This window comes from Pocillopora damicornis, chromosome 2 (assembly GCF_964200805.1).
Source record: "Pocillopora damicornis chromosome 2, jaPocDami1.2, whole genome shotgun sequence".
Classification (NCBI taxonomy): domain Eukaryota; kingdom Metazoa; phylum Cnidaria; class Anthozoa; order Scleractinia; family Pocilloporidae; genus Pocillopora; species Pocillopora damicornis.
The window spans coordinates 17,424,263-17,448,935 of NC_142671.1; the positions used below are offsets into that span (position 1 = coordinate 17,424,263).

At 37.6% G+C, this 24,673-nt stretch overlaps 5 protein-coding genes across 10 annotated transcripts; all 5 read left to right on the forward strand.

Annotated features, from left to right (window-relative positions):
- Positions 1-25: 25 nt before the first annotated feature.
- LOC113668940 (potassium channel subfamily K member 15-like) lies at positions 26-8,364 on the forward strand. 2 transcript variants are annotated; one of them, XM_089196302.1, is made up of 3 exons: positions 26-1,134; positions 6,013-6,343; positions 6,893-8,364. In XM_089196302.1, exons 1-3 carry the CDS (start codon positions 1,132-1,134, stop codon positions 7,579-7,581), a joined length of 1,023 nt encoding a protein of 340 aa, XP_089052428.1. In that variant the 5' UTR covers positions 26-1,131; the 3' UTR covers positions 7,582-8,364. The 2 variants fall into 2 exon arrangements, with proteins under 2 accessions (XP_089052428.1, XP_089052427.1); XM_089196301.1 differs by having other exon boundaries at positions 26-808.
- A 488-nt stretch (positions 8,365-8,852) lies between these two features.
- LOC113668804 (two pore potassium channel protein sup-9-like) lies at positions 8,853-11,802 on the forward strand. The gene is made up of 3 exons (XM_027184764.2): positions 8,853-9,035; positions 10,166-10,478; positions 11,111-11,802. Exons 2-3 carry the CDS (start codon positions 10,190-10,192, stop codon positions 11,800-11,802), a joined length of 981 nt encoding a protein of 326 aa, XP_027040565.2. The 5' UTR covers positions 8,853-9,035; positions 10,166-10,189.
- Positions 11,803-13,075: 1,273 nt separating this feature from the next.
- Positions 13,076-15,993, forward strand: LOC113668625 (potassium channel subfamily K member 9-like). Of its 2 annotated transcripts, XM_089196305.1 has the most exons (3): positions 13,076-13,210; positions 13,917-14,239; positions 15,187-15,993. In XM_089196305.1, the coding sequence occupies exons 2-3, from the start codon at positions 13,951-13,953 to the stop codon at positions 15,906-15,908; spliced, it is 1,011 nt and encodes a 336-aa protein (XP_089052431.1). In that variant the 5' UTR covers positions 13,076-13,210; positions 13,917-13,950; the 3' UTR covers positions 15,909-15,993. The 2 variants fall into 2 exon arrangements, with proteins under 2 accessions (XP_089052431.1, XP_027040370.2); XM_027184569.2 differs by lacking the exon at positions 13,076-13,210 and having other exon boundaries at positions 13,257-14,239.
- A 919-nt stretch (positions 15,994-16,912) lies between these two features.
- On the forward strand, positions 16,913-19,759 carry LOC149050130 (potassium channel subfamily K member 3-like). Of its 2 annotated transcripts, none has more exons than XM_089196307.1 (3): positions 16,913-17,123; positions 18,008-18,312; positions 18,656-19,759. In XM_089196307.1, exons 2-3 carry the CDS (start codon positions 18,024-18,026, stop codon positions 19,279-19,281), a joined length of 915 nt encoding a protein of 304 aa, XP_089052433.1. In that variant the 5' UTR covers positions 16,913-17,123; positions 18,008-18,023; the 3' UTR covers positions 19,282-19,759. The 2 variants fall into 2 exon arrangements, with proteins under 2 accessions (XP_089052433.1, XP_089052432.1); XM_089196306.1 differs by having other exon boundaries at positions 16,926-17,123; positions 17,929-18,312.
- Positions 19,760-19,902: 143 nt separating this feature from the next.
- LOC113669135 (potassium channel subfamily K member 15) lies at positions 19,903-24,630 on the forward strand. 3 transcript variants are annotated; one of them, XM_027185147.2, is made up of 4 exons: positions 19,903-21,052; positions 21,125-21,187; positions 22,835-23,150; positions 23,682-24,630. In XM_027185147.2, the coding sequence occupies exons 3-4, from the start codon at positions 22,862-22,864 to the stop codon at positions 24,287-24,289; spliced, it is 897 nt and encodes a 298-aa protein (XP_027040948.2). In that variant the 5' UTR covers positions 19,903-21,052; positions 21,125-21,187; positions 22,835-22,861; the 3' UTR covers positions 24,290-24,630. The 3 variants fall into 3 exon arrangements, with proteins under 3 accessions (XP_027040948.2, XP_089052436.1, XP_089052437.1); XM_089196310.1 differs by having other exon boundaries at positions 21,052-21,187; XM_089196311.1 differs by lacking the exons at positions 19,903-21,052; positions 21,125-21,187 and adding an exon at positions 21,215-21,966.
- The last annotated feature ends 43 nt before the right edge of the window (positions 24,631-24,673 follow it).

Sequence of the window (24,673 nt, forward strand, 5' to 3'; positions counted from 1 at the left end):
GATGCTCCTTAAAAAAATTGCTAGTTATTATTAGTATATATTTATTTTATTGGCTCCTGTTTGCTCATGTGTCAACAAAATGATTATTGGTAATTTCATAATGCATTCAATCGAAGTAGTCACAAAGGCCAATCAGCTAATAAGGAAAATTTTACCAATCGGCCAAAGATACGGGAAAACGCAAAAGAGGGGAAGCCGCGATTGTTTCATTGTGCTTTTGGAGTCTTCTATCTGATCGGCTGACAGGGTGTCGAGACTTTTCTTAATAATTTAAGGATCCGAGAAAAGCAAAACTCAACTAATCATGGACTACATTCGACACTGAATTGAAATCTTTTCTTGACTCAATACTCGAGTGCGTGACACAGTGTGTACGTTATGAACTTGAGAACGTACTTTTGCAAGGAGAAGCTTTATCTACTTAATTCCTGAGCCTACATAATTATCTATGTTCATCGCAACGCAGAGTGAGGAATAAGGGCGCGAATATAGACAAAAATTATCGCTTGGTAGGGACGAAACGTCACTCAAGGCTATGACTACGTTAATAGAAGACCTATATTTGAAACACGAATATCTGGAATTGAGGTGAAAGACAATCTTGCTTATCCATCTTTAGTTGCGTAAACCCTACGACCAAGTTTCTGGTCGTCAATCTTGTTTTTGAGTAAAGGGATCATCAGTTACTGCCTCAGGGCTGAAATTATGCCCAGAAGAAAACCAATTAAGTTGGCTGCCAGAGACAGACAGGTTAACGACACAGGTGGTTATGTCGGGAGGAAGATGGAAATGTCATTTTAGACAGCAGGTGTGTGGCAAAACAATAGATAAGTGTGAGTATAATGCAAAGATTACTGTGCTTGAGCACTCTGTTAAGAGTTAAATTGTATAACTTGCATCGTGAAATTAGGGAGAAAGTCAAATTTATTTGAGTTTCTCATCGAGTACCAAGCCAGGGAATTTCACTTAAGGAGTTCACTTAGCTAACCTTCCATGATTGGCTTGTTGTTTTTGCAAATTAATATCAGAGTCAGATTTTGTTTCAAGCCTTTTATTAGTGGTTTAACTCGTTTCATCAACGACGCTTTTAGATCGTTTTCACCGAAGATTTGGAGTTAAATTCCTTCATAAATGGTGAGTTAAAGGTATAAATCATTTTATCAGTAAATTGGAAATACACAGTCTGGGTCTGAGTAACACAGGCATGTACTTTTACTCGATGCAATGCTTATAGCAGCACAGCTTATTAGACGATCATTCTGAGCATTTAACTTTACAAAGGTGGAACTTCCTACTTCCTAGTCGCCCAAAAATTCGATTTCACTCCTACTTTTCATATTTTGAAGCCCAACATATACTTATAATTACGGTGTAGTTTTTTTGTGTGTGTGAAAATATATTTCAGTTATGGAGAAATTATTTTTTTTCGTTCGACCGCTCAAACATGCAAATTTTCATCGTGAATATTACCCGAGTTGTGTGACCTCATGTGACGAATATAATTGACCCCCGGTATTTCTGTCAACTTTGTTTTATCTTCTAAAATTAATCCCCTGTCATTATTGAAGTTGGCAAAGAAATATTTATTTTTTGGGTGAATATTTTTGTCCGACATACTTTTCCTATGTCGAAAAGCAACATCAAAACAAAGACAGTTTTAACAATGACCGATATGACAGAACTTACTGAGCTTCAATCTTTTAACAGACAAAAGGATGGTTAAAAAGTTTCTGTAAACATTTCCTTGTGTATTTGTGTTGTTCTATCTTGAGGCGAACTCAAAGTCCGGCAAAATTCACTTGCTAGCGACTATGAAATATACATGGTGTGCCTATTTGTCGCCACCGTTTACTGGCATAAATTACAACAATTTGTAAAAAAATCTGGCATAACACTCTTACCTTGTTTATTTATGGTTTTATTAGCTGTCTCGATTATTATATTACGCTTGGGTATTACTTTTTGACAAGAGCCTAGGTTTTGCGTTGCGTTTTACCCTCCCCCATTTAATTTATAAGCTAGTCACGCAACAATTGATTGGGGTCAAAATCAGCGATCTCGTACCTTTCACGGTGTCTCAAACTTTAGTTGACTACCTGAGACCTAGCTGGTACGTTTTAAGGTATTTTTAGCTCAACAAAATACCTGACATAAGCATTACTAAGACGATTTTAATGAACTGACTTGAGCCTCTAGAGCATATCGATCAAGGAGTTTTTATTTTGGGAATTTTTCAATTTTTTGCTTTTGAATTGGTCCTTTTTAGGGTAGACATCGATCGTTGCCACTCCCACACAGATAAGACTCAGGTACCATTTATAATTTTATAGGGGTCGTTTTCGAAATTCCCGACACGCATCCCCGCCCTCTTATGTAAAGGTGTTCAGCGTGGGGTGATGACATTTAGCAAGGACAAATTTTAATGTGATTTTTGGTGAGTTTTCAAGTTTTGTCAGCGTCTAGTAGCTTGTGCGGAAGAGTCCTTTACCACCATGTGCATAATTACGCGTCCCACCAGACGGCAGGAGGCCATCAAAGTGTTCAGACAATTGTATAGAAAACTCCGCTTCTGTCTGGATTTTTGGTAGCCTATTGACCAATTCCCAATCGATATTTAGGTCTGACGGTGGTAAGAAGCCTACTTATTGGAGGCAGGCTGTATGAATTTTCCAGACATCTTGTGTACTCTCTGTGATATTCGCTTGTTAATTCCCCTATCTGCGTTTGGAATCGACTTAACCCTACCTTTACAATGGCCGGACACCTCTTTAGAAACCCAACATCTACTATTGGAACCACGACTCCACCCAATATTGTTAAATCATCGATATCTGTTAGCGTCTCGAAGATGCCAGCACGCGACAAAATAAGATCAACTTCATTTTCTGGGGCTGAAAACTTGCAACTCCGCAAGTGACTTGAAATGTCTTTTTTACAACTATGCAAGGGAACGACTTGAAGTGTGCAACTTCGGTCTTCTCGATAACTAAACCCACCAGTTCCACTAGCGAACGATTTAAATGAACAGCAAATCTCCATGCTAGCATGTAAGGTGAGACGCCTATACAACTGATCAATTAGCTAAATCATGATCAGTATGTAGCTTGTCAATCAAATTGACTTTTGTAACCATTCTTTGATTTCCACCGGTGTCCTGGCGGAAATGGAACCCCCGGTCCAAATCCGCTAGCGGATATGGACCCCCCCCCCCTTCCTCGATTTTGACCCCCCCAACAGAATTGAGTGCAAACATCATCCTTGACATTCTCTTAGAAATAGATCGTAGATAGTACTTTACGTTTCAGTATGTTTTTAATTCAAAACATGCGTATCGCCAATGCATACGAACTGGCAGCTCGAAATAACCCGTCGGATGTTTCTTTTGACCAAGAGAAAATGCGCAAGCATTTAGTTCAATGTTTGGAGAGAGGTCGTTTTTGAACCTTTTCCGTGATAGTCGAACAATGCTAGATTCAGTAAGAGACAAACTTGTGACACTAATTTATTTTGTTAATGTTCAATGCCAGAGTGTTGGGACGACATGGTACAGTGCGAGTTTGTTATTTCAGATCCCTCAACAGTTAATGATCGTTAAAATTAGAAAATAAGATTGAGTTCGATGTAATAGTCTCTACTTTTGTTAAGACGTAAACATTAATGTTGATTTGCATCTGAAAATTAGCTGAGAGTTCCAACAGTTTAGAGAAGAAACACTTTTACTTATCATAGGCTTTACGAACGACCTGTAGTAGGAGTAGTTACTTCGTTCAAGTTCAGAAACTGTTTAATGTTATTTAATTACAAAATCAGTCTGAGGTATTTTTGTGACTGGACGCAATAGTCTCCACTACTGTTATGACGTTTCGTATTAATGTTGATTCGCATCAGAAGAAGCAAAGATTTATTGTTACAATTTCAATAGTTCGAATACAGTAGTTTGTTCGCATCTAATTCTTGCGTATACTGCACGACTCGCTATTATAAATGCAGTAGAATTGGAACGAAATGGCTGGTTTTTCTTTACCTTTATTGAGGAATGTTGTGTTGTGATTGAAAAGAACATCGACAAAAAGCTTGCAAATAGAATTAGTTACCAAATATGATACAAACGATGCTTAAAAGGAAAGTTTGGTAGGGAGGGGGTTCCAAATCTGCGAAGGAGGGTCCATATCCGCCAGCGGATTTGAACCGGTAAAGGAGTCATCGACGGATCTGGACATTTTAGTTTTCTGAATGCATTAATTCCTGAAAGGTTTTTCTAGATATCATGCAAAGAGGAAAAAAGACCCATCTCTTGGTATTTCGGAGGTTGAATCATCTATGAATTTGTCTGTGCCACTCTTGTCATGCAACTGATATAATAAGATGGAGAAGATATATAAACTGGAACTCAAATCTGGCTAGAATGTGGTAGAGCATAACGTGATCATCGAAACAGCTAATAAAATCATAAATAAACAAGGTAAGAGTGTTATGTTTGATTTTTCTTACAAATTTTAATAATTTATGCTAGTAAACGGTGGCGACAAGTAGGTGCAATGTATATTTCATAGTCGCTAGCTAGTAAATTTTGCTGGACTTTGAGTTCGTCTCACGATAGAACAACACAAATACAGAAGGAAATGTCTACAGTAAATTTTTAACCATCCTTTTGTCTGTCAAAAGCTTGAAGCTCAGTAAGTTCTGTCTAATCGGTCATTGTAAAAACTGTTTTGTTTTGATGCTACTATTCGACATAGGAAAAGTATGTCGGAAAAATATTCATCCAAAAAATAAATATTTCTTCGCCAGCTTCAATAATGACAGGGGATTAAGTTTAGAAGATAAAACAAAGGATTATGTTGAAGAAATACCGTCTATATATATACTAAATATATTCGTCACATGAGGTCACACAACTCGGATAATCTTCACGGTGAAAATTTGCATATTTGAGCGGTCGAACGAAAAAAAATAATTTCTCGAAAATTAAAATAAATTTTCACAAAAAAACTACAACACAATTATTAGGACATATTGGGCTACAAAATATGAAAGTAGGAGTGAAATCGAACTTTGAGTGAATTGCCGCAGTTTGTCTGATACATCAGTGCTAACATTGGCTCTTAAGTTTTGTCAAGATCTCAACAGTTGATATTCTCTTGGTTTTGTACCTTGGCCTTCCCTGTCGTTTCGAAGTGGAAACATTCATTTTGTTCACAAATTGAAAATGATTCAATGCAATACACAACTTTTTGGTCATTCTTGTCAATTTTAAATATTCTTTCTGGTTTCTTTAAGACTCTTAACTGTCACTCCTTTCTTTATTAAAGTAAACTATTTTTAAATTTAAATTAGTGATCTCATTCATCTAAACACCCGGTAATAGAAACGTTATCGACGCACAAAAAATGATAGCAACGACCCGCAAAAGGCAATTTTTATCTAATCATTATTCATTATGCTCACAAGAAACTGGATGCCCGCTGAGATTCCCAATGATTCAATACAAACGGAGCCCCGAAACATATATGTACATTTGCAGGCAGTCCGAGCCAACCGACTTAGTTTAAATGGACCGTAGTTTAACTATACCGAGGTATGTGGCTAAGTCTATAACTAGGTAGTCAAGGATGGTTTTGAAAGGTAACAACAATAGCATGGAAACTGAATGAGTTTGACCGAATTTACAAACAGTGAGAACGAGAGAGTTTCTGGAGTCAGCTCAATACTCCTCTTTCTTTTCACTGTACGAGGGTAAACACGAATTCAAACTAAAACAATCCAAAGCTTATTTGTAAGTAATTGAAAAGATGATTAAAACTGTTTGGAGGCTTTAAAGAGGTTGGAGACCAATTTTAAAATATAAGCTCCACACGCGATTGAACGCAAGATGATCGACAGCCTACTTGGTCAAACTAATGATTGGGTAATCACCAGTTTAATAGGAGATCTAAATGATTTGTATTCCGGACCACATGCCGAAAAAGTCAAATCATAGTTCATAATGTGTTTGTTACTTTCTTTCTACAGTCAATCGCCTCAAAGAAGGTGAAGAAGGTGAAAAAGATGAGTTTTGACCCGCTATTAAAAACAGCACTTCTTCGTTGTCTAGTCTTCTGGTTTCTCGGCTCGATTAGTGCTCTGCTGTTTGTTGCGGTTGAGTACAAGGAAAAGGATGACAAAGAGGAAAAATACAAGTTATTGTTATCGCTTTATGAGTCGCTGGAGTCTAAATACAATATGAGCATTGATGAGTTCAACAATATTTCGAGAACAGCACACGAGGCCTTGAGCGAGCCTAAACCGCAATGGATCTATCTGGACGCAATACTGTTCATATTCCACGCCTGGACTACGATCGGTGAGGAAAGTGGTATCGTACACCCAGTAGACTACCGATCTCAACTGAAATGATTCAAAACGTGAAATTATTTCAGCAATATTTTTCTCAGCTTTGATCAGTGTTATAGAAATAAATGCTTCGTTAAAAAGTAAACAAGCAAACAGAAACGAGATTGTTGAGTACAATCATTTCGAATCAGCGGTGATGGCTCAATACAGAGTTTTTTTAAACCACCGCTCATAAGAAAATATACATGGGCGTTTGTTGAACGAAAGATTGCAGAAGAAAAAATTATCACCAAAAGAAAACATAGAAAAACGATTCTGACCTTATGTTTATGATCAAAAGAATAAGAAACTACAGGAAAAATGAAAATGATATATTTGAAGCGCCGAACAAACATATAACAACGATCTTTCTTTAATTGATAAACAAGCATCTGTACCACAATGACCAAATTCAAACTCTTGGGATGCAATATAAAAGGTTCCGGAAAATGAAAATAGTTATAGAGATAATAGTGAAAAGATAGCAATGTGCATAAGATCTTTACACTTTTTTCTACAGGTTATGGTAACATCACTCCGCAAACACCATCTGGCCAAGTGATGTGCATTTTCATCTCTTTACTTGGAATTCCCATTACTTTGCTCATGTTAAAATCCACGGGCGAGCTCATTGCCAAATGGGTGAACACAATCATCACAAAGTTTGAAAAGAAGTTCCTCAAGACGCTGCAACCAAAGCATATGCAGATCAAGACTGCGATGGTCCTGTTTTCGATCATGGTAATTTCGATTCTTACAGCCGGTTTTTTATCGATGCCTCTCCGCAATTGGTCTATCGTTGAAAGTGTTTATTTCTGGTTTGTGACATTTACCACAATCGGATTTGGAGACTACGTTATACGGAAGCCCCGAAAGTTTACGCAGCTCTCTCTGAACATCTCTGTAAATGAAGACAGTAGGAGAAGCACAAGTAAAATTATTACCATTCTTGTCGGTTTGTTCCCTGCTTTATTAGCGTTATGTATCGTCTCCAGTGTAATCAATTCTATCATGGCTGTCATGGAAAAACGGAGATGCCACCCTCCGTGTTCCGGATGTATCTCTCCAAAGACCCAGGACCACGCGGAGAAGGAACAAAGCGAATCTACTGAGAGGCGTGAAAATAACACGGCGTTTTCATCCTTTGGAACTCATGATTTTCAAAAGAAAACTAACTTCGTATGTTTCTCGGAAACCGAACTTAAGTGACGCATAATCTAAAGGAGAAGTCTAAGTGTTCAAGTTTTATGTATAGTAGTCATGCCGTTTTCGGCAAAGTTTGAATTGAAGTAACAAGTTGTGTACCAACCCCTACACAACCATTGCCTAATTTACAAATTAAACTACCAAACTAATCTTATGGTAATAAATGAAGACTTGTTTAGCTGCTTTAGGTGGTAAACCTTCTAATAGCAGATATAAACAGTTCTGGAGCATATTGCTCCGTAAAATGCGTATTTAGAACGTTTGGTGTAAGTTTGAAACATGAGTGCCGAGCACACACGTTTTCCTACTCCCAGCTAAAATAGGCCTGTGTTACTACTTACAACTACTTAGAGTGTAGAGATTATCTATGGTATCACATCATTAGTTCTGTCGAGCAAGACACCAATTGTTAAGTATTGTACTAGATGAGGAAATGTCCTAAAGATGAAAATAAACATACATAAGTGCAAGGAGAGTACAACTTTTTTCCTTAAAAAAGCAGCCGCAATAAGATCCGTTATAGGCTTGCTTTGGATTGGAAAAAATCTCCATTGCTTGAAGCGGTTCAAAGCAGAAATGGCTTTTTTTTATTTAGAAAAAGTGATTCAAAGTTAATTACGCTATGGTTAAGCATGGTTCTTCAGTTCCTTAAAAATCCCGCCACTTTAAAAATTACAGCTATTACGTCTTTGATGAGCCTGATCACAGCAACTATTAGCGTTCTTCAGCAATCAAGTTGTTACATAATCTTGGACGATTTTGAAAGAAATAAAATATGTATCAGGCTTTCTCGATTCTTCTGTGCAGACGAGACACATATCATTAATTAGTGCATTAACTTCTGTTGCCCCATCTAAAGTTTGTTAATGAAAATTTCTAGTGTTTTCAAAAACATTAACTTATTTGGCGCAAAAACTTACTCGCGATAATCCTTCATTTGGAATCATGAGTCAAACTTATCTCACCGATGGCCAAACATAAACATTTCAAATATTCCTTGTTGGATCTAGGATCTTCTGCCAGCATAAATCAGTAGTCAATCCCTGAATTTTCAAGGACATTGCAGCTGCGAGCAGATAAATGTTTTCCACCTAATTGCAAAAACATGTAGTTTTGTTGTCATGTACGCTACCTTTGAAATGCAAAATTACAGCAGCTGCAGGGCTGAAATAACCTAAAGGTAATGTTTTGACATTGTTGTGCAATTCTGCTAACGAGATCTCTTTCGTGCATCGTACTGTAAGTGAAGTTTCTTTCTACTGTTAATTGGTGCAAGGTCGTTTGCACACGTTTTGAACCTAGAGAAAACTTTTCTATAATAATGTGATGGCAACCTCATAACTTATATGAACCTTTATTATCGTTGTTAATGGCAGGCCACTTTCTTATCAGTCAGCTACGGGACTTATAAGCGTTTAACTTGGGCACAAACTCCGACGTTTTTTAATTGTGGAAAGGTGAGTGTCAAGAAAGAAGTATAAACTTTCTAGCTTCATCGGGTGGAAATGCGTTCACACTGGTTGAAATATGACAAAGATCGTTATGCGTCTCTCAGACGCAGTGTATGTTATCAACTTTGTTTCCCTAAATTTTCAAGATAACTCGATTTTGAAACTCAAAACTAACGCAGAATTCTGCTCTGGATTAAAAAAGCCATCAGTGTCGATAAATTATGAATGCAAGTGACATTCAGTAGCTTTGTTTATGAAAGTGAGCTTCAGAAGGAACTTCAACCAATTTGGGAAGCTTCGACCGATAACTGCCGGTATCTCTCCAGCCATGGTGTTTAGGTGAAAGCAGCTTAAGAAAACTTTTTATGCATGAAACAATTCTATATAAGTATAATTTTGGAATTCCCTATTGATCCGATCGTTCTAATTATACTAAGTTTCAAAGGCAATAAATCTACATATCCCCTGCATTGCGAATCGATTCCATGCAAACACTGGTAACTGTGAACTGTATTAAATAAATTACAGCCATGGGAAAGCTCTTCCGATGGATTTACGCACATGTAGCTATTAATATTCAGCTTATTCCCTGCCTGCGGCTCCTAAGCTCTCCGGATTTCACTCAAATACCATTTAAGGAAAGTTTTGATCGAGGACACAAATGAAAACAAGTGAAAGCCTAATCTGAAGCCTCTATAATTTTGGCACATTCTGAATTGAATGGAAGAATGTAAGGTGTATAAATTTTATCCCTTAAAAACGATTTGAGCATATTTGAAAAAAGGAAAAAAATGAAAGAGACAGGTTCCATTGGCGTGCGCCAAAATGTTGATTTAACGAGGAGCGTCTGGAAGTGGACGTCAGTCATAGTACAGGTAATTAACACTCTGGAAAATTATAAATGCCATGAAAAAACTGTCGTAATTTTTCAGCCGCAATAAAAACTTAGAAGTCAAAAGTAACTCAAACAAGGATGTGCAACTAAAACCACAATGGGTCATAATGGTGTAAAACTTTGCAAATTTACACCTGGTTAATTACTCAATCTCATTTAATTAAATTGAATATTTTGGCTGGACTTACTCCAGCTCATCAAATATTGTATGGTACTCAAAACTTATGCTTCTTCATTTCAGCTATTGCAGTTGTTAAGACTTACAATGAACCTCTTAGTAAAAGCAGTGCTTCTTCGAACTCTTGGCTTCTTACTTTGGGTCTCACTCAGTGCTTGGTTGTTTGTTGTGGTCGAATACAAGGAAGCAGACGAAAAAGAAGAAAAATATCAGTTGTTGCTCTCTCTGTACGAGTTTCTCGCGTCTAAATACAACATGAGCATAGAGGAGTTTAATAACATCTCCAATTCCGCATACGAGGCTTTGAGCCAGCCCAAGATACAATGGACATACTCCAATGCAATGGCTTTTGTTTTTCAGTCTTTGACCACCATTGGTAAGCTGAAGTATACAATAAGTTGTAGAATGTATCCCGCAAGTTCGCCTCTATAAGGTGGTACATGAAGTTTTCCTACAATTTTTTCCCGAAGTAAATTGAGTCTCACACGCTTACTGGCCCACTACTCCACTCTGTCGGGTGAGCCAAGCCCTAATTTTCTCATGGCACAAAGCGAACTTCAATTGGGTGAAACTAGACAGCTTATCAGAAAAAAGGAAAAATAACGATGATAACTCGAAGCTATAACAAGCAAATTGCATGAAGCGCGGGGAAACGCATGTGACCAAGTCGCGATTGGGTTTATTTTTGCAACTGACTGACTAAGTGGTTGATGCGAGTTTTCTAGACCAATCACAGAGCATAATAAAGCAAAATTTCAGTTGACAACTGCTTTAAAGGCGCTGAGAGTACTGCTTCTACTTATGGGTGAGATGTTAATCCATCGCAGACAACTTTCAGTACCCTTAGTAATTAGTCAAGTTCTCCTGTTTTATACTCCGGAGGAACGAGTTACTATAGAATAACACAGCACAATAATCACTGACATATGGTCTGAAGTCAAGCGCACAAACCATTCGTTTAATATCTTTTTACCGATCTATTTGTTCCTTTTTTTCCGTTTCATATAGGCTATGGATACATCACTCCCCAGACGCAGACAGGTCAATTGCTTTGCATCTGCGTCTCGTTACTGGGGATTCCCATCACTTTGCTCGCATTTAAGTCCGTCGGTGAACTCATCGCCAAAGGTGTGGCCACATTTGTTACAAAGTTTGAGAGGAAAATCTTAAAGAGGCCTGAGCCCAAAAAGTTGCAAGCAAAAAGTGCTCTAATTCTGTTTATGATGATGTTATTGTTGATAGTGTTAAGCAGCCTGTTGCTAGTATATTTTTTAAATTGGTCTTTTGTCACGAGTGCGTATTTCTGGTTCATAACATTTTCTACAATCGGATTTGGTGACTACGTGCCAGAAATTCCACAAAGGATCAGGCAATTAACTCCAAATAACTTTACACACGAAGACAACGACAATAAACCAAGCGACGGAGAAAGAACCACTTTTGCTATTTTCGAAGGCCTGTTTCTCACATTTTATTTAATTTTGGGCTTGTGCGTTGTCTCGAGTGTTCTTAATTCCATTATGATGGCCCTCGAAGAATATAAGTGTCGACCTCCGTGTCCCGGATGTATCCCTCGAAAAACGCAGCATCAAGGGAACATTGACGATTACACTCCAACGGAAGGCGAAGCCAACGCGACTTACTTGAGCATGAATAACTATGGATTTCACAAAGATAACATGACATCAGTGGCTGAGTAAATGAACTGAAGTAACTATTTTTCACCAGCGCAAGAGTTCACTTACTCACAAACTAATTCGCAACAGGTCAACTCGCCTACACCTCGATTCACCAACAGGTCAACCCGCCCACAACTCGAATCACTAGTGTAATGGGTTGAATCACCCAGAAGTAAAGTTGCTCGTGGTCGAATTCTCATATGGGTCAACTTGCTCGCATAACTGGCCTGCAGTGTACTAACACATATGCTAACTCGCTCATAGGTCAACTGACTAACCAGCTAACTCCCCTAGAAGTCAGTAGTCGTAAATCAAATTGATACACATCATAAGAACAAACTAATTTTAACGAGTTTTTCACTGGATAGAAAGAGGCATCAGCACTGCTATTCATCTCAGCTGATGACAGCAAATCACCATCGACAGATGCAAAGCTGGGTTGAAGTCACTTCGACATTTACCAGCAGTTGATTTTCAATTATGCAAATACATTACGAGGTCTCTTTGGCATCAAAACAAGTCAGGAAGGTGACAGTAATGTCACCTCTACAATCGACCCCGGCCAACCTGAGTGAAACAGAAATTGCCATTTATGCAGTTGACCTTGCAAGCAAAGTGTGCTATTTTTTGTACGTTCATTAATTAAATTAAATTCTAAATAGAACTGACCAGACACAAAGTGTCAAAGTTAAAAAACAAAACAGACGCACTCTCTCGCAGTGTTTAAAATCCGCCGACTTAACGTTAAAGGAAATTGAAACCTCAGGCGTCATTTCAAGTCCATTTCGTCGCAGATTCTCTCCGGCTGCTTAAATGCCAACGGTACACTTTGAAGCGAAATGGACTACAGACATCGACCTACAAATGAAATTTATTCATAATAACGAAAAATTATTTGTGAATTCTAAACACCTTTCCCTAAAAGCATCATTATCATTTCCAAAACAACAGTTTTATGTTGAAAAAAGCTTACAGAAAGAGAGATGTAAAAACGTCTTGATTGCGACTATTTTTTCTAAAAATCTCCTCAATATATTATCATAAGTTTTTGAAGTAAACAAAGTCATTTAGATGAAATTGCCGCCCTATTAGCATATAAGATCTCTTTTCAAGTGTTTTCCCACAGAGTGAAGTGTAGCCTTGCACAAGATTATTTCAGTAGTCTTTTCATAGTGGTGTTTTGGGGTGACAATCTGTCAAGGCCTCCAATTTCATCGAGGAAAACTTGCATTAGTAATACTCGATTATGACGTTCTCAGCTAAATAAACATATACGTTTTGTTCCCTTGAGTATTGAAGTTTGTTGGATAAATCTTTAAATGGTGAGGAGCGAATGAATACCACGCAATCGTGCAGAATGGAATTGCTTCCTTAGCATCTCTTTTCGAGGAAAAACTGATTGTAGATGTAAAGCAAATGCGAGGAGAAGGTATTTATTACTTATTCTATCATAAAAATTTGGCTGAATCATTGAATTTTTTTTTTCAATTTATTACTGAGCTCAAAGCCCGTAAAACGTTACACTGCTGTCTTCATCGTCTACATTCTGGGAAAAATGTTTCAAATTGCCGAAGAAATGAAAACGGAACGATAAATGAAACTCAAAAGCTTAACACAGGCTAAACTACGATATACGGTCTATTACAAATATAAAATTCTCAAAATTAGTTTGAATTAAAAAGAGCTAATCCATAGATATTCAAATTTTTTAGAAAACGCCGCTTGCTTCATTTAAAATTTGACAGAGCGGCCCGTGTTCTTTGTTTGTTTTTCTTCTTTTGTTTTGTATTTCAACCTCTAGATGCGACAAGCATTGACAAAATTTCCGTAATAAGCATTGTTAGGTTTAATACAAACTTGCAACCACTGAACCTTATATAGCAAGTCATGTTCGATTAACTATTTCGAAATTCGTAATTTAGGTGGTATTATCCTGATAATAACGATGTGAATCAGCAGGTGCCAGCACGATCGATTTTGACTCCTTGAATCTAACTGTCTTCTAAGACTCCAAGGTATCCAGTTTCCCTCCTACGACATATTATTCTGAAGTCGTGAGATGACAGCTGAGTTTCATCGGCATCAACATGGTACCAAAACATTGCATGGTACACTCTTTTTCTTTATTCTTACAGGAAAAGGTATTCATATAGAGATAAAGAATTGACGATGAGCACGCCGTTAAAAACTGCGTTTCTTCGAACGCTCGGCCTCTTGTTATGGACTTTATTTAGTGCATGGTTGTTTGTGAAAGTAGAAAACACGGAAAAAGATCATGAAGAAGAAAAATATCACTTGTTACTCTCGCTGTTCGAATCTCTGGCATCGAAATACAACATGAGCCTCGAGGAGTTCAATAAGATTTCTACAGTTGCATATGAAGCATTAAGCGAGCCTAAACCTCAGTGGACCTACCATGTTGCAGTTACGTTCGTGATTCAAGCTGTGACCACCATAGGTACGGTAAAATACGATATTATTAGTTTTTAAGAACACGAAAAATTACAATGACATAAAGTTATGTAATATATAGATTTAGGCAAGCCTAAAAGCGGAGCTCACATTTTTTTTCCCCGCACGTCTCTTCAACAAAACTAAAGCTCCTATTATGGATAAAGTGCGTGGTAATATTAATGGTTTTCATTCGCAACTTCTCCGTGTCCGTGTAGAGGACTGAATATAAGATAGTGCCCGTGGTATAGTGGGCCGCGCATGCTAAAAGTAGCACCTTGTACGGTCGGTCGTACGGTCGTAGGACATCCAAATTTTTTCGGCTTGATGGGTTATTACTATTTTGTATAAATATGGGGCTACGCTCTGCGAGCTCCGCTATAAATGAGTCTTCTTAGCTTCCAGTCGTCAGTTATTGATCCTAAGAATCGCAAGAGAGATTGGAAAGAATCGAGATACGCAACGAAGGAGAAAAAGGAGGAATCCTATCCATTCTCGCGAACTTTCCTCGCAGACGTTAAAACAAATTCCGGTGACCGCAATGGAAAGACATTAACCGTTAGCCGTAAACTGGCCAAATTTTAACCGTTAGCCGTCAAAGCCATTACCCCAATGACACCCTCAAGTTAGTCACTCACGGAGTTTTCTCTCTCCGAACTACTCGGTGGTCACCTTTCATTTGCAATAAATGCTTCCGGTAACTTTCTTCAATTCTCAGAACTCTTCCTAAAATAAGTGTAAGTAACGAAGAACCGAGAAAAAGAATACTGTGATGGCTTTTTTTTTTCTAAAGTCCGAACAAAATGAATTTCAGCATCTTCATTGAGTGGAATACCTTCCAAAGGGACTACACCGAGAGAATATATTAAGTTTACATTCTCATGGAGTACACCATATCCTACTGGGCTTATGAAAGTACCTTTTTTAATCTTTGCTGATATCTGTGTTTTACAGGATATGGATTCATCACTCCTCAGACATCCACGGGGCAGATGTTGTGTATCTTTGTATGCTTACTCGGGGTCCCCATTACTTTGCTCACATTGAAATCCATTGGCGAACTCATTGCCAAATGGGTCCACACAATCGTCTGGAAGTTTGAAAAGGAAATACTTAAAAGACCAGAACCAAAACAGATGCAAACGAAGATTGCAGTGATCTTGTTCTCATTTATGGTGCTTTTGATCGTGGTGAGTGCCTTGTGCATCAGGGATTCAAATTGGTCTTTCGTTGAAGGCATCTACTTCTGGTTTGTAACATTTACTACAATCGGGTTTGGTGACTACATTCTCTGGAAACCCACAAGGATCAAAAAGTTATCTTTGAATAGGTCTAAAACTCACAATAATAAGTCATCTGACGCACTGCAGAGGCAGACTACTTTGGCAATATTCAAAGATTTACTCAAAGCGTTTTATTATATTGTGGCGTTGTGCATTGTGTCAAGTGTGCTAAACGCAATTGCGGCGCTAATGGAAGAGCGAAGATTCCATACCACATGCCCTTGTTGTATTCCACGAAAGAAAAAGAAAACAGATTCAAAAGACCCCGACGAAGAAGAAAGGCAGACAAGTATTCCTGATGAACGCGATTTTAATGTGGAATATTCTGACGAAAAGCAAGTTAATTTCAATATGAGGGATGCAAACATCCCAGTGGAATTAGCTGACATTTAGCATTAGAACTGGGTTTAGGACGACAAGACACATCCTAAACTAATAATTTGCGCACAGATAGAATTAAAATTTTTTTTTCTCAAAATGGATTTCTCGAGTGGATTGTATTTCGGTTTCATAGTATTTGCCACTAGAGTGCTGGGCGATTAAAAGTCAATGCACTCACACCTCGAGATATCAGAACAGTCCGATGTTTTCATGTTTGTGCCGAGCAACGCTTAATGCACTAACCCATGGAATTATTCGCTGTCTGCCTTCTGATCAATAAAAATCAATGCCCACTCTATAATGGTGATCAAGGGAGAACTAAAGTGGCGTTGGGATGTTGACGAGAACGTCTGCGTCAGGTGAAAAGTGAGAAAGGCAGTGAAAAATTTAATGAATAATTAGTTTGAAATCCATGTTATTTGCTAATGAAAATATGTCACCATTATAACTGAAATCAAGCCATGGTGTGAAGATCGATGTCATGGTGATAAACCGGTAGAGCATGGAACCTCTTTTTGGTGACTTCGCCTGGCTAATATATGATGTGTAACCACAGGAAGCTATGAGATGATCATCTTGGGCTGCCTGTGGTGTTATCGGCCTGAATGTAACCTATCTTGCTGGGCGTAATAATTTTTGTTTCGATGGAATGCAAATAGAGAAGATATTTTTTCACTCTAATAGATCCCAGACTGAGAGCTACTACCTCACACCTTTAAATGAACTGCGCATCAATTTGCTTCAATCGCTGCGAAATAAAATGGAAACTGTGCCAATTGCACTTCATACGAGTTTTCCTATGAATACTAAAATTTGGCGTTTATCTTTCTCAAGGTAACGTCTTAGAATGCAGAAGTGAAGATGTCCAGGCATTTATCGACGGCCAAGCTAAACTATTGAAAAAAGCCACATCAAATATCTAGAGCTAATGTATATTCATAGAATGAGGATTTGTAAATATTTGGTAAAGATGAATGCCATCTCCCGTAGGCCTTTTGAATCCTTTTATGAAAGGTAAAAACAGTTGCCACGAGACAGCATGAAATTCATGCAAAAAGCCATGAAATATAATTATACCAAATCTTTACAAGGAAAGACCCTGAGTATAGCTACCAAAAGTTTACTTCAACAGACACGTAACTAAAACAGCGGTTATAACTAACATAAGGTGCTAAAAAATCCCCTTGAATAGCAAAACTGATGTGAAAGCGTTGATACAACATTCAGGTAAGTCTGTATTTGAGTAAATGCGGTCAGTAAGAATATTGCCTTCGCGTTATCAAACCGTTCAAGCGCTGCATAGACTCCATTACAGTCATAGTAAACAACTATAGAAAGACGAATTTACAGCATTCAAAATCATTTCTTCGTTTTATTAGGAGTTATTTTCTTTAAGAAGGCAGACTAATTATTTAAGCCTAAATGCAAATCGAGTATATCGTATTTGAATAAAGCCAGATGTTTTTCACCAATACCAAAAAAACCAAAAAGGTATGTCAGGATGTCATTTGATTGTCAGCTTCACTTGGACTTCTCGTAAGTCCTCGTAAAGAAAGGCACATTTATATTCTTGTAATTTCTCCCACAACAAAGTACCTTGAAATCAAAATATTCTATGCAAAATTAAGCAGATTAACAAAGCCATAGCATTTGAGTATGTTAACTGTAAAAGAGAGGAGAAAGAGGCTATTTATTAAGTCAGAGGTAGATGAAGAAGTTTCATCAAGAAGTGTCAACAATTTAATTTAGCTGTCTAACTGAGTACGCAAAGATGCCGGCAAAGATCAGTCTTCCAACTACAATGCTATCTACAGACGTTTAAAAAAGACTGCGAGTGTTACTGTGGACTCTACAGAATTAGAACGATGAAACGATTACTTTATCACCCTAAAATTACCATGTGGGTTGAGCGCCTACTGTTTCCGACCTGAAGTAATTAAATGGAAAAGGTGCTTTCATTTGCAAATACCTAATGATTAATCATCGACCATCTATAAACCGCACATAAATGATTTTATCTCTGGTTTTGCAGTATTGATGTGATAATGCACCTCATGGAGTCTTGTTGACATAGAGGTTTGTACTGATATTACAGGTAAAATGTTTTGCAGGTGTAGTTTCTCAGCCATGGATCCTCTTTTCAAAACAATGATCTTTCGCACCGTTGCTTTCTTTGTGTGGACTTCACTTAGTGCCTGGCTGTTTGTTACGGTTGAACACACTGAAAAAGATGAGGCGAAAGAGAAAGATCAGTTGTTACTTTCTCTGTTCAAAGCAATGGCATTTAAGTACAACATGACCGAGGAAGACTTCAAAAACTTTTCCAGCACTGCGTTTGAGGCGTTGAGCAAACCTAGCCCCAAATGGACGTTTTCAGCGTCTCTGATCTTTGTAGTTCAGGCCACAACTACTGTGGGTAAGATAAAATATGTGATGTGTCTAAACTATTGCAAAATGTCCTTTTTACAAAATGTATCTGATAAGTAACTAGAATCTACAGCACTAGAGTCGGAATAAGTCAGAAGATCCAATAACGTAACTGCATCATAAGTATTCATGCTTTAAAATAATCAACCAAGGTTCACCTTTTGTATTTCTTAAATGCCCTTGCTTTGTATTTTGTTTGACTCTGAAATTTCTCGTAGTTCACCATATCGCGGAAAGTTATGATCGAAATTGTTAAGGCTTGTAAAAGCGGAAACGTTCGACCATCCCATCAAGCTTCCATGTTGATTCCGTTTCTGGTCTCTGTTTCACAGGATATGGAAATATAACTCCCAAGACACCTGAAGGCCAAATGCTATGTATCTTCCTTTGTCTACTTGGCATTCCAATTACTCTTCTTTTGCTAAACTCGGTTGGTGCGGTCATTGCCAAACTGGTCAACACACTTGTGAAGAAGTTCGAGAGTAAAATCCTTAAAAGAGAGGAACCGATGAATGTAGAAAAAAAGAGTGCAATGATCTTGTTTTTATTTATGGTGTTAGATATTGTGATGAATGCTCTCGTATTGATACATCTAGAGGATTGGACATTCGTAGAGGCACTTTATTTTTGGTTTGTAACCTTAACAACAATGGGTTTTGGTGACTACATTCCAGGGAAGCTCAATCCGACCAATATCACGAGAGAAAACAGCTTCGCAATTTTTATAGGCTTTTTTGAACTGGTTCTTCTTTTGGGAGGACTATGCATTGTTTCCAGTGTATTTAACTCCATCATGGCGGCCTTGGATGAACGAAATTGGTGGTTTAAGTGTTCTGCACGTATATCTAGAAGGATACAGGGGCGCGTTGACACAGTAAAAGAACCTGATGACGAGAACATGACTTCTAAAAGAATAGAAAATCTGGGTTTGGAGAATCTTGAGAACACAGAAAACTGATAGGAGTCTCTATGTTCTTTAATTCAATTGTAAATCGATCCCGCACTATCGGCTCTTTTTCGGACACCGGAATCTTTATCAGCTTCGAGCTCACTAACGATGACGTAACTGTTTTTATCGATGTGTGGTTGAAGTGTGTATGGTGTGTGGCGTTTTCTCTGTGAATTCCAATCAAAATTAAACCTTTCTTACCAATTGTAAAACTCGAACAATAAAAAAAAATATTGAGGAATCTCTCACAAAACTTCCTTCGGTACTAATTCATGACCGAATTGTGTTTTACAGGAATGGTTTAATTTCGAAAAATAGGTTTACCAAATTTAAATTGATACTAGCCGTGCCACTACCCTCCGTACTCAGATAAATTTTATCCAGCAGCGCCATCCATATGGAAAAGTAGTAGCTTTAAACGTCGATGTAATTCATTGGCATAAAATAACATTTAAAGTTAAAAGAAAAGGAAAAAAAAAACTGGATAGACTTAATATCCATCCTTTCATTTTAAAATTTCATTGCACTCATTTTAGCCCAACATATGAGACGGACGTTTAGGAAAGGCATTGCCGGCACTAAAAGAAATCAGAGAGCTTAAACAGCTGCACTTTAAAAAAAATTACATTCATACGAGCAAGAAAACAAAAAATAACTAATGTAAATGATAAACGAAGACGGACTCCCCAAAAGGCTTCAATGATTTGACTTGAAACGTTACCATACATAGTCTGCATATTCATGATTTATAACGTTGTCTATGGCCCATTGCTTTTGTTATCAACGATTTATTAGCCAGTGCTGGCATGTACATTCGATTGAAAAACGTTTACATCTAGAAAGCATTGGTTATGAATGATGAGGCCCAACGGCCTTATGGGTACACATGTAAATGATAACCACAATAAATTGCGCGTCGTAAATAATAGAAGCTACCCACACTTTCTTGAAAGAAAAGAATTACAATAAAAAAGATTTCCATGAAAAATGGATAGGTAAAGAACATTGATTATGAAACTATGCGAGCATTTCCCATAAGGCTGTTGGGTCAAATTGTTCAGGGATCAAGCTCTTTAGGTGTCAACGTTGTTGCAATCGAGTGTATAGTCTCTCGACATTTTTAATCCTTAAATATTCCCATACTTGGAAATTATATTCGCTTTTAAATATCTGAGTGTACTTTTATACTTGTACAACTTAGCCAGAAATGAAATTTTTACTGGGCTTTGTACCTTTAAGTAAGTAATTAAAAATAACACCAATGCAAATAATTTGGCCGTGTCAAAAAATTCCATTTTATGCATTAATCATGTCAAATAATATGTTTTAGGTCTAAGCAACAATATTTAATCTTTTTATACACCTCCATTAGTTGCCAATCTAATTCAGTTCGTAAGAGCGCTTCTAAGGGACGTGAACATAATGGTTCAATTGCCAATGCATTAAATGAATACATTCGTTGTGTTTGCAGCCGTTGTTAAAGGTTATCCGAAGATGAATAATAGATATATTTAAAAAGAAGAAAAAGAAAGGATAGTTGTTTCTAACACAATACGAATTAAGGTTATTTTATTGAAAAGCAGCGGATTGGCGCGCAACACTAACGAGAGGCCTTCAATTATAAATCTAAGAATTAGATGACACCAGAAATGTTTTCCAAGCTTAAAGAGTGCCATGGCAATCAGTAGCCTTAGAGCAAATACATATTGAACGGGAAAACAAAATTCCAGTTCTTTCAATTTGAAACGCAGAGACACTGACTCATTAAGATCAAATGGAGGTAAACATTTATTGAAGTAAATTGCTCAGTGAAAAGATGTTTTGACGTTTGATAGGACTATATTTCTTTCAGTTGCTGTGACAAGATCATGCATCGCCGACGGAATATTTAAGAGCCAGTGTTTCAGCATATCTGGTTAGTATTCATCGAGTAAACGAGAATAACGTTGAATTTGGGGTCATTTTAACAACACGTTCACGGTGTATCTAAGAAGATGATGTGTGTAAAAGGTACCCTCGATTCCAACATATTCATGCGGCAACATAGTTAGTAAGTTTCATTTGCTTCGAATACAGGGGAGATAAAAACAAGGAGAAAAAGTTAAGTGATAGATTTTAAAGCTAGACAGTTAGAGAAACACAATAAGGTGATCATAAGAGTGGACCACCTGCCATAATGAATTAATTTTTGTTTTAACCAGGCAAACACAACAAACTAAGGTTCATAAAATATCATACAATCCTTGTTTGATTTCACTGCGGGGCAGTTAATTTCCATACTGCTTTTCCATAATGAGATTTATTGGCGTTCGCCCTAAAAATATCCGCTCCCATTTTAATTGAGTGCCGTCGTCACCTCCAAGAAACCTTTAACAGACAGAATTATGGACAAACAGTTATAAACTGTACAGCTTTTTAAGACAAGTAGTAAAGCCATTAAGACGTCAAATTATGTCTTTTTTTTAAGCTGACTACTCTCAGTGTCGTTGATTTATTTCTACTGTTCCGGCATAGATCAGCTTCGAAAGTGAACTTGAATTATACAACGATTGTTAGTAGATTACCAAAAAGAAGATGTATGATGAGAGCCCTTTCCAACTTCCTGTCTTATCTTCGAAAGTTTCCGATCCGTTCAGCTCCTAAGATTTTAACAGCACTAAGCAGGCTTAGTGGAACTCCATTTGCGCCAAAATGGTAGTAATTTTTTGTGTATTTGGTGAAATTATTGCTTGGTTCATAAGATGCTGGTGGATGAACTAGTGGATCTAGGCTGGTGTGGGTTTCTAAATGCACCTATTTGTTTCATGAAAATCTACGCATTTTTGACCGACCAAATTCATCCTATGGTATCAATGGTTTCGTATATGTCGAACACTAACTCCTCTAAGAAGTTTATCAGTGCCTTTTGGGCCAAAAATTCATCATCTTTAAGGCTAAATCCGTTGTCTGTTTTGAACTGACTCCTGTTATTCTAAGCTATCAGTAGCATCCTTTCCATTAAAAACTGACGTTTCCATTATAATTTTAAAGTAATATCGAGTGTCAAACATTCCGTCAACAGTATGTCAGATATAAAGTATTTTTCTGTCCATCTGGCCTGGTTGCAAAGGCTCACCCTTTGTAGGGACTAAATATTTGCTTAAACTTTATCTCTGCTTGCGGGCACGGTAACGCTTTCGTGAGTCGCCGAGTACATCCCTAGTTTCGTTGCCATTTTTCATTAATATATGTTATTTTGCGGGCTGGGCAGTATTTTAAGCAAAAGACCTCGAACACGACTTCAGGCCGATAAAAAAAACTCATTAATCCTCTCATCTTTCTGGAGGATCTTGCCATGTTTACAGCCCTTAATCATTCGGGTTCTTTTGGCAAGCATTTCGTTATGTTTTAGGAAAAAGCCTTCGGCCTCGGGCGGTATCGGGCACAGTTTTTCTCAATACGGCTGATGAATACCATACTTATTCATTTATTCTTAGGTATCGGTGTCATCTTATATCGAACATTTTTTCAAGAAAAAAACTTTCAAATGTTTTGAAAATAGTTCCTTTTCCTTTTGATGCAGGTGTATGTTTGAACTAAAGTGTCCGCTATGGATTACCTGTGGAAGACTGTGCTTCTTCGCACCTTTGGATTCATATTATGGGCCTCTTTGAGTGCTTGGTTGTTTTCTTTTGTGGAATATACGGAAAAAGATGACAAAAAAGAAAAAGACTACTTGTTAAAGTCCCTGTACATTTCCATGGCATCTAAATTCAATATGACCATCAAGGAATTTAATAATTTTTCCAGCATTGCGCATGAAGCTCTGAGCCAACCTAAACCACGGTGGACGTATTTTGTTTCCTTGGAATTCGTCTTACAAGCTTTCACTACCGTAGGTAAGGAATATCTTCTCGAAATGAGACTCAGCAAACTTGTGTAAGAACAAGGAAAAATGGCGATTTCATTCGTAAAAAGAATCAGACCATCATGAGCTAAAGTAACTTTGTCAATCGAAGGGTTTGTGTCTGCAGGGATGATAATTGATGCACAGGATGAAGAAATGGAATCACTTCTCCAGTTAGAATATATTATTGAATCGGTGACGAGTTGTGCACCATGAAAAAATTTCTTACAATCTTAGTACTATTGGCCAAATTATTCATGACAAAAATACCTAGGAGAACTAGCTCGAAAGATTACGGCTACGAATCAAACAGGTGCCGTGTCAGGGAATTGAAAAATTAAAAAAATTATATCAATCACCCTTATGTTTTGTATAGGATAATTACCCCGATGATAAAAAACAAGTTAAATCAGTAGCAAGTGGCGAACTGATTACTGAAGCTCATGATTTTTAACCCATGATTGCTTAATTTCATCAGATAAGGTACAGTGCAGACAATAACTTTGCATTTTGTTATTTGCAGGCTATGGATACGTCACTCCTCAAACACCTGCTGGTCAGATATTGTGCATTTTTATTTGTCTTCTTGGGATTCCCATTACATTACTCGCGTTGAAGTCTGTTGGCGATTTAATGGCCAAACTTGTCAACGCGCTTGTAACAAAGTTTGAAAGCATACTTTTCAAAAGAGCGCATCCGGAAAAAGTAGAAACAAAGAGCGCTGTGATCCTCTTTTTCCTGATGGTGATATTTATTGTGGCAAACGGCCGGTTAGTTATGAGTACACAAGGTTGGACTTTTGTTGAAAGTGTGTATTTCTGGTTCGTTACGCTGACTACAATCGGTTTTGGTGATTACGTTCCAGAGAAACGGAAGTTCCACTCGGAACAACGCACCAGAAAAGGTTTTTTCCATATGCTCATGATTATTTATGCAATGATTGGCTTATGTGTTGTTTCAAGCGTAATCAATTCCGTCATGGCGGCTATGGAGGAATTGAAGTTCCATCGTGCCTGTCCCATGTGTGCCTCTAGAAAAACCCGGGATGAAGTGAACAATGCGGACCCTAACTGCGCTCCAAAAAGACAAGAAAATGGCACTGAAAACATGTGCTACTTAACTGAACTGTAACTGACTGTTTATCAGCAATGAAATCTGCTTGACATCAAAGTTGCACATGAAAGCCCTGGCGGAGTTTAGAAAAACCTTATTTTCCTTTAAAATTTCTCAAAAAGAAGAACTTTCTCCGGATCATGATGGCAGTGATTCTCTAACCAGGTTTACCTGCTAATGACATTATGTCGAAGGAACCAGACTGAAATCAGAGGAAAGTTATTCATTCGGCTTTTTCTTTCTTTATCAACGAGGAAACTAAGAGAACTCTCTCTTTCTTTAGTCGTTCGTGGTGACGATGCAGCTATGATTATTTGGTTACGCACATTTCTTTTCTCAGCTTTGAATAAATTTGAAAATTAAACAAAGCGCTTCTAAAAGAAAAGGACCCTGAGGGCTACT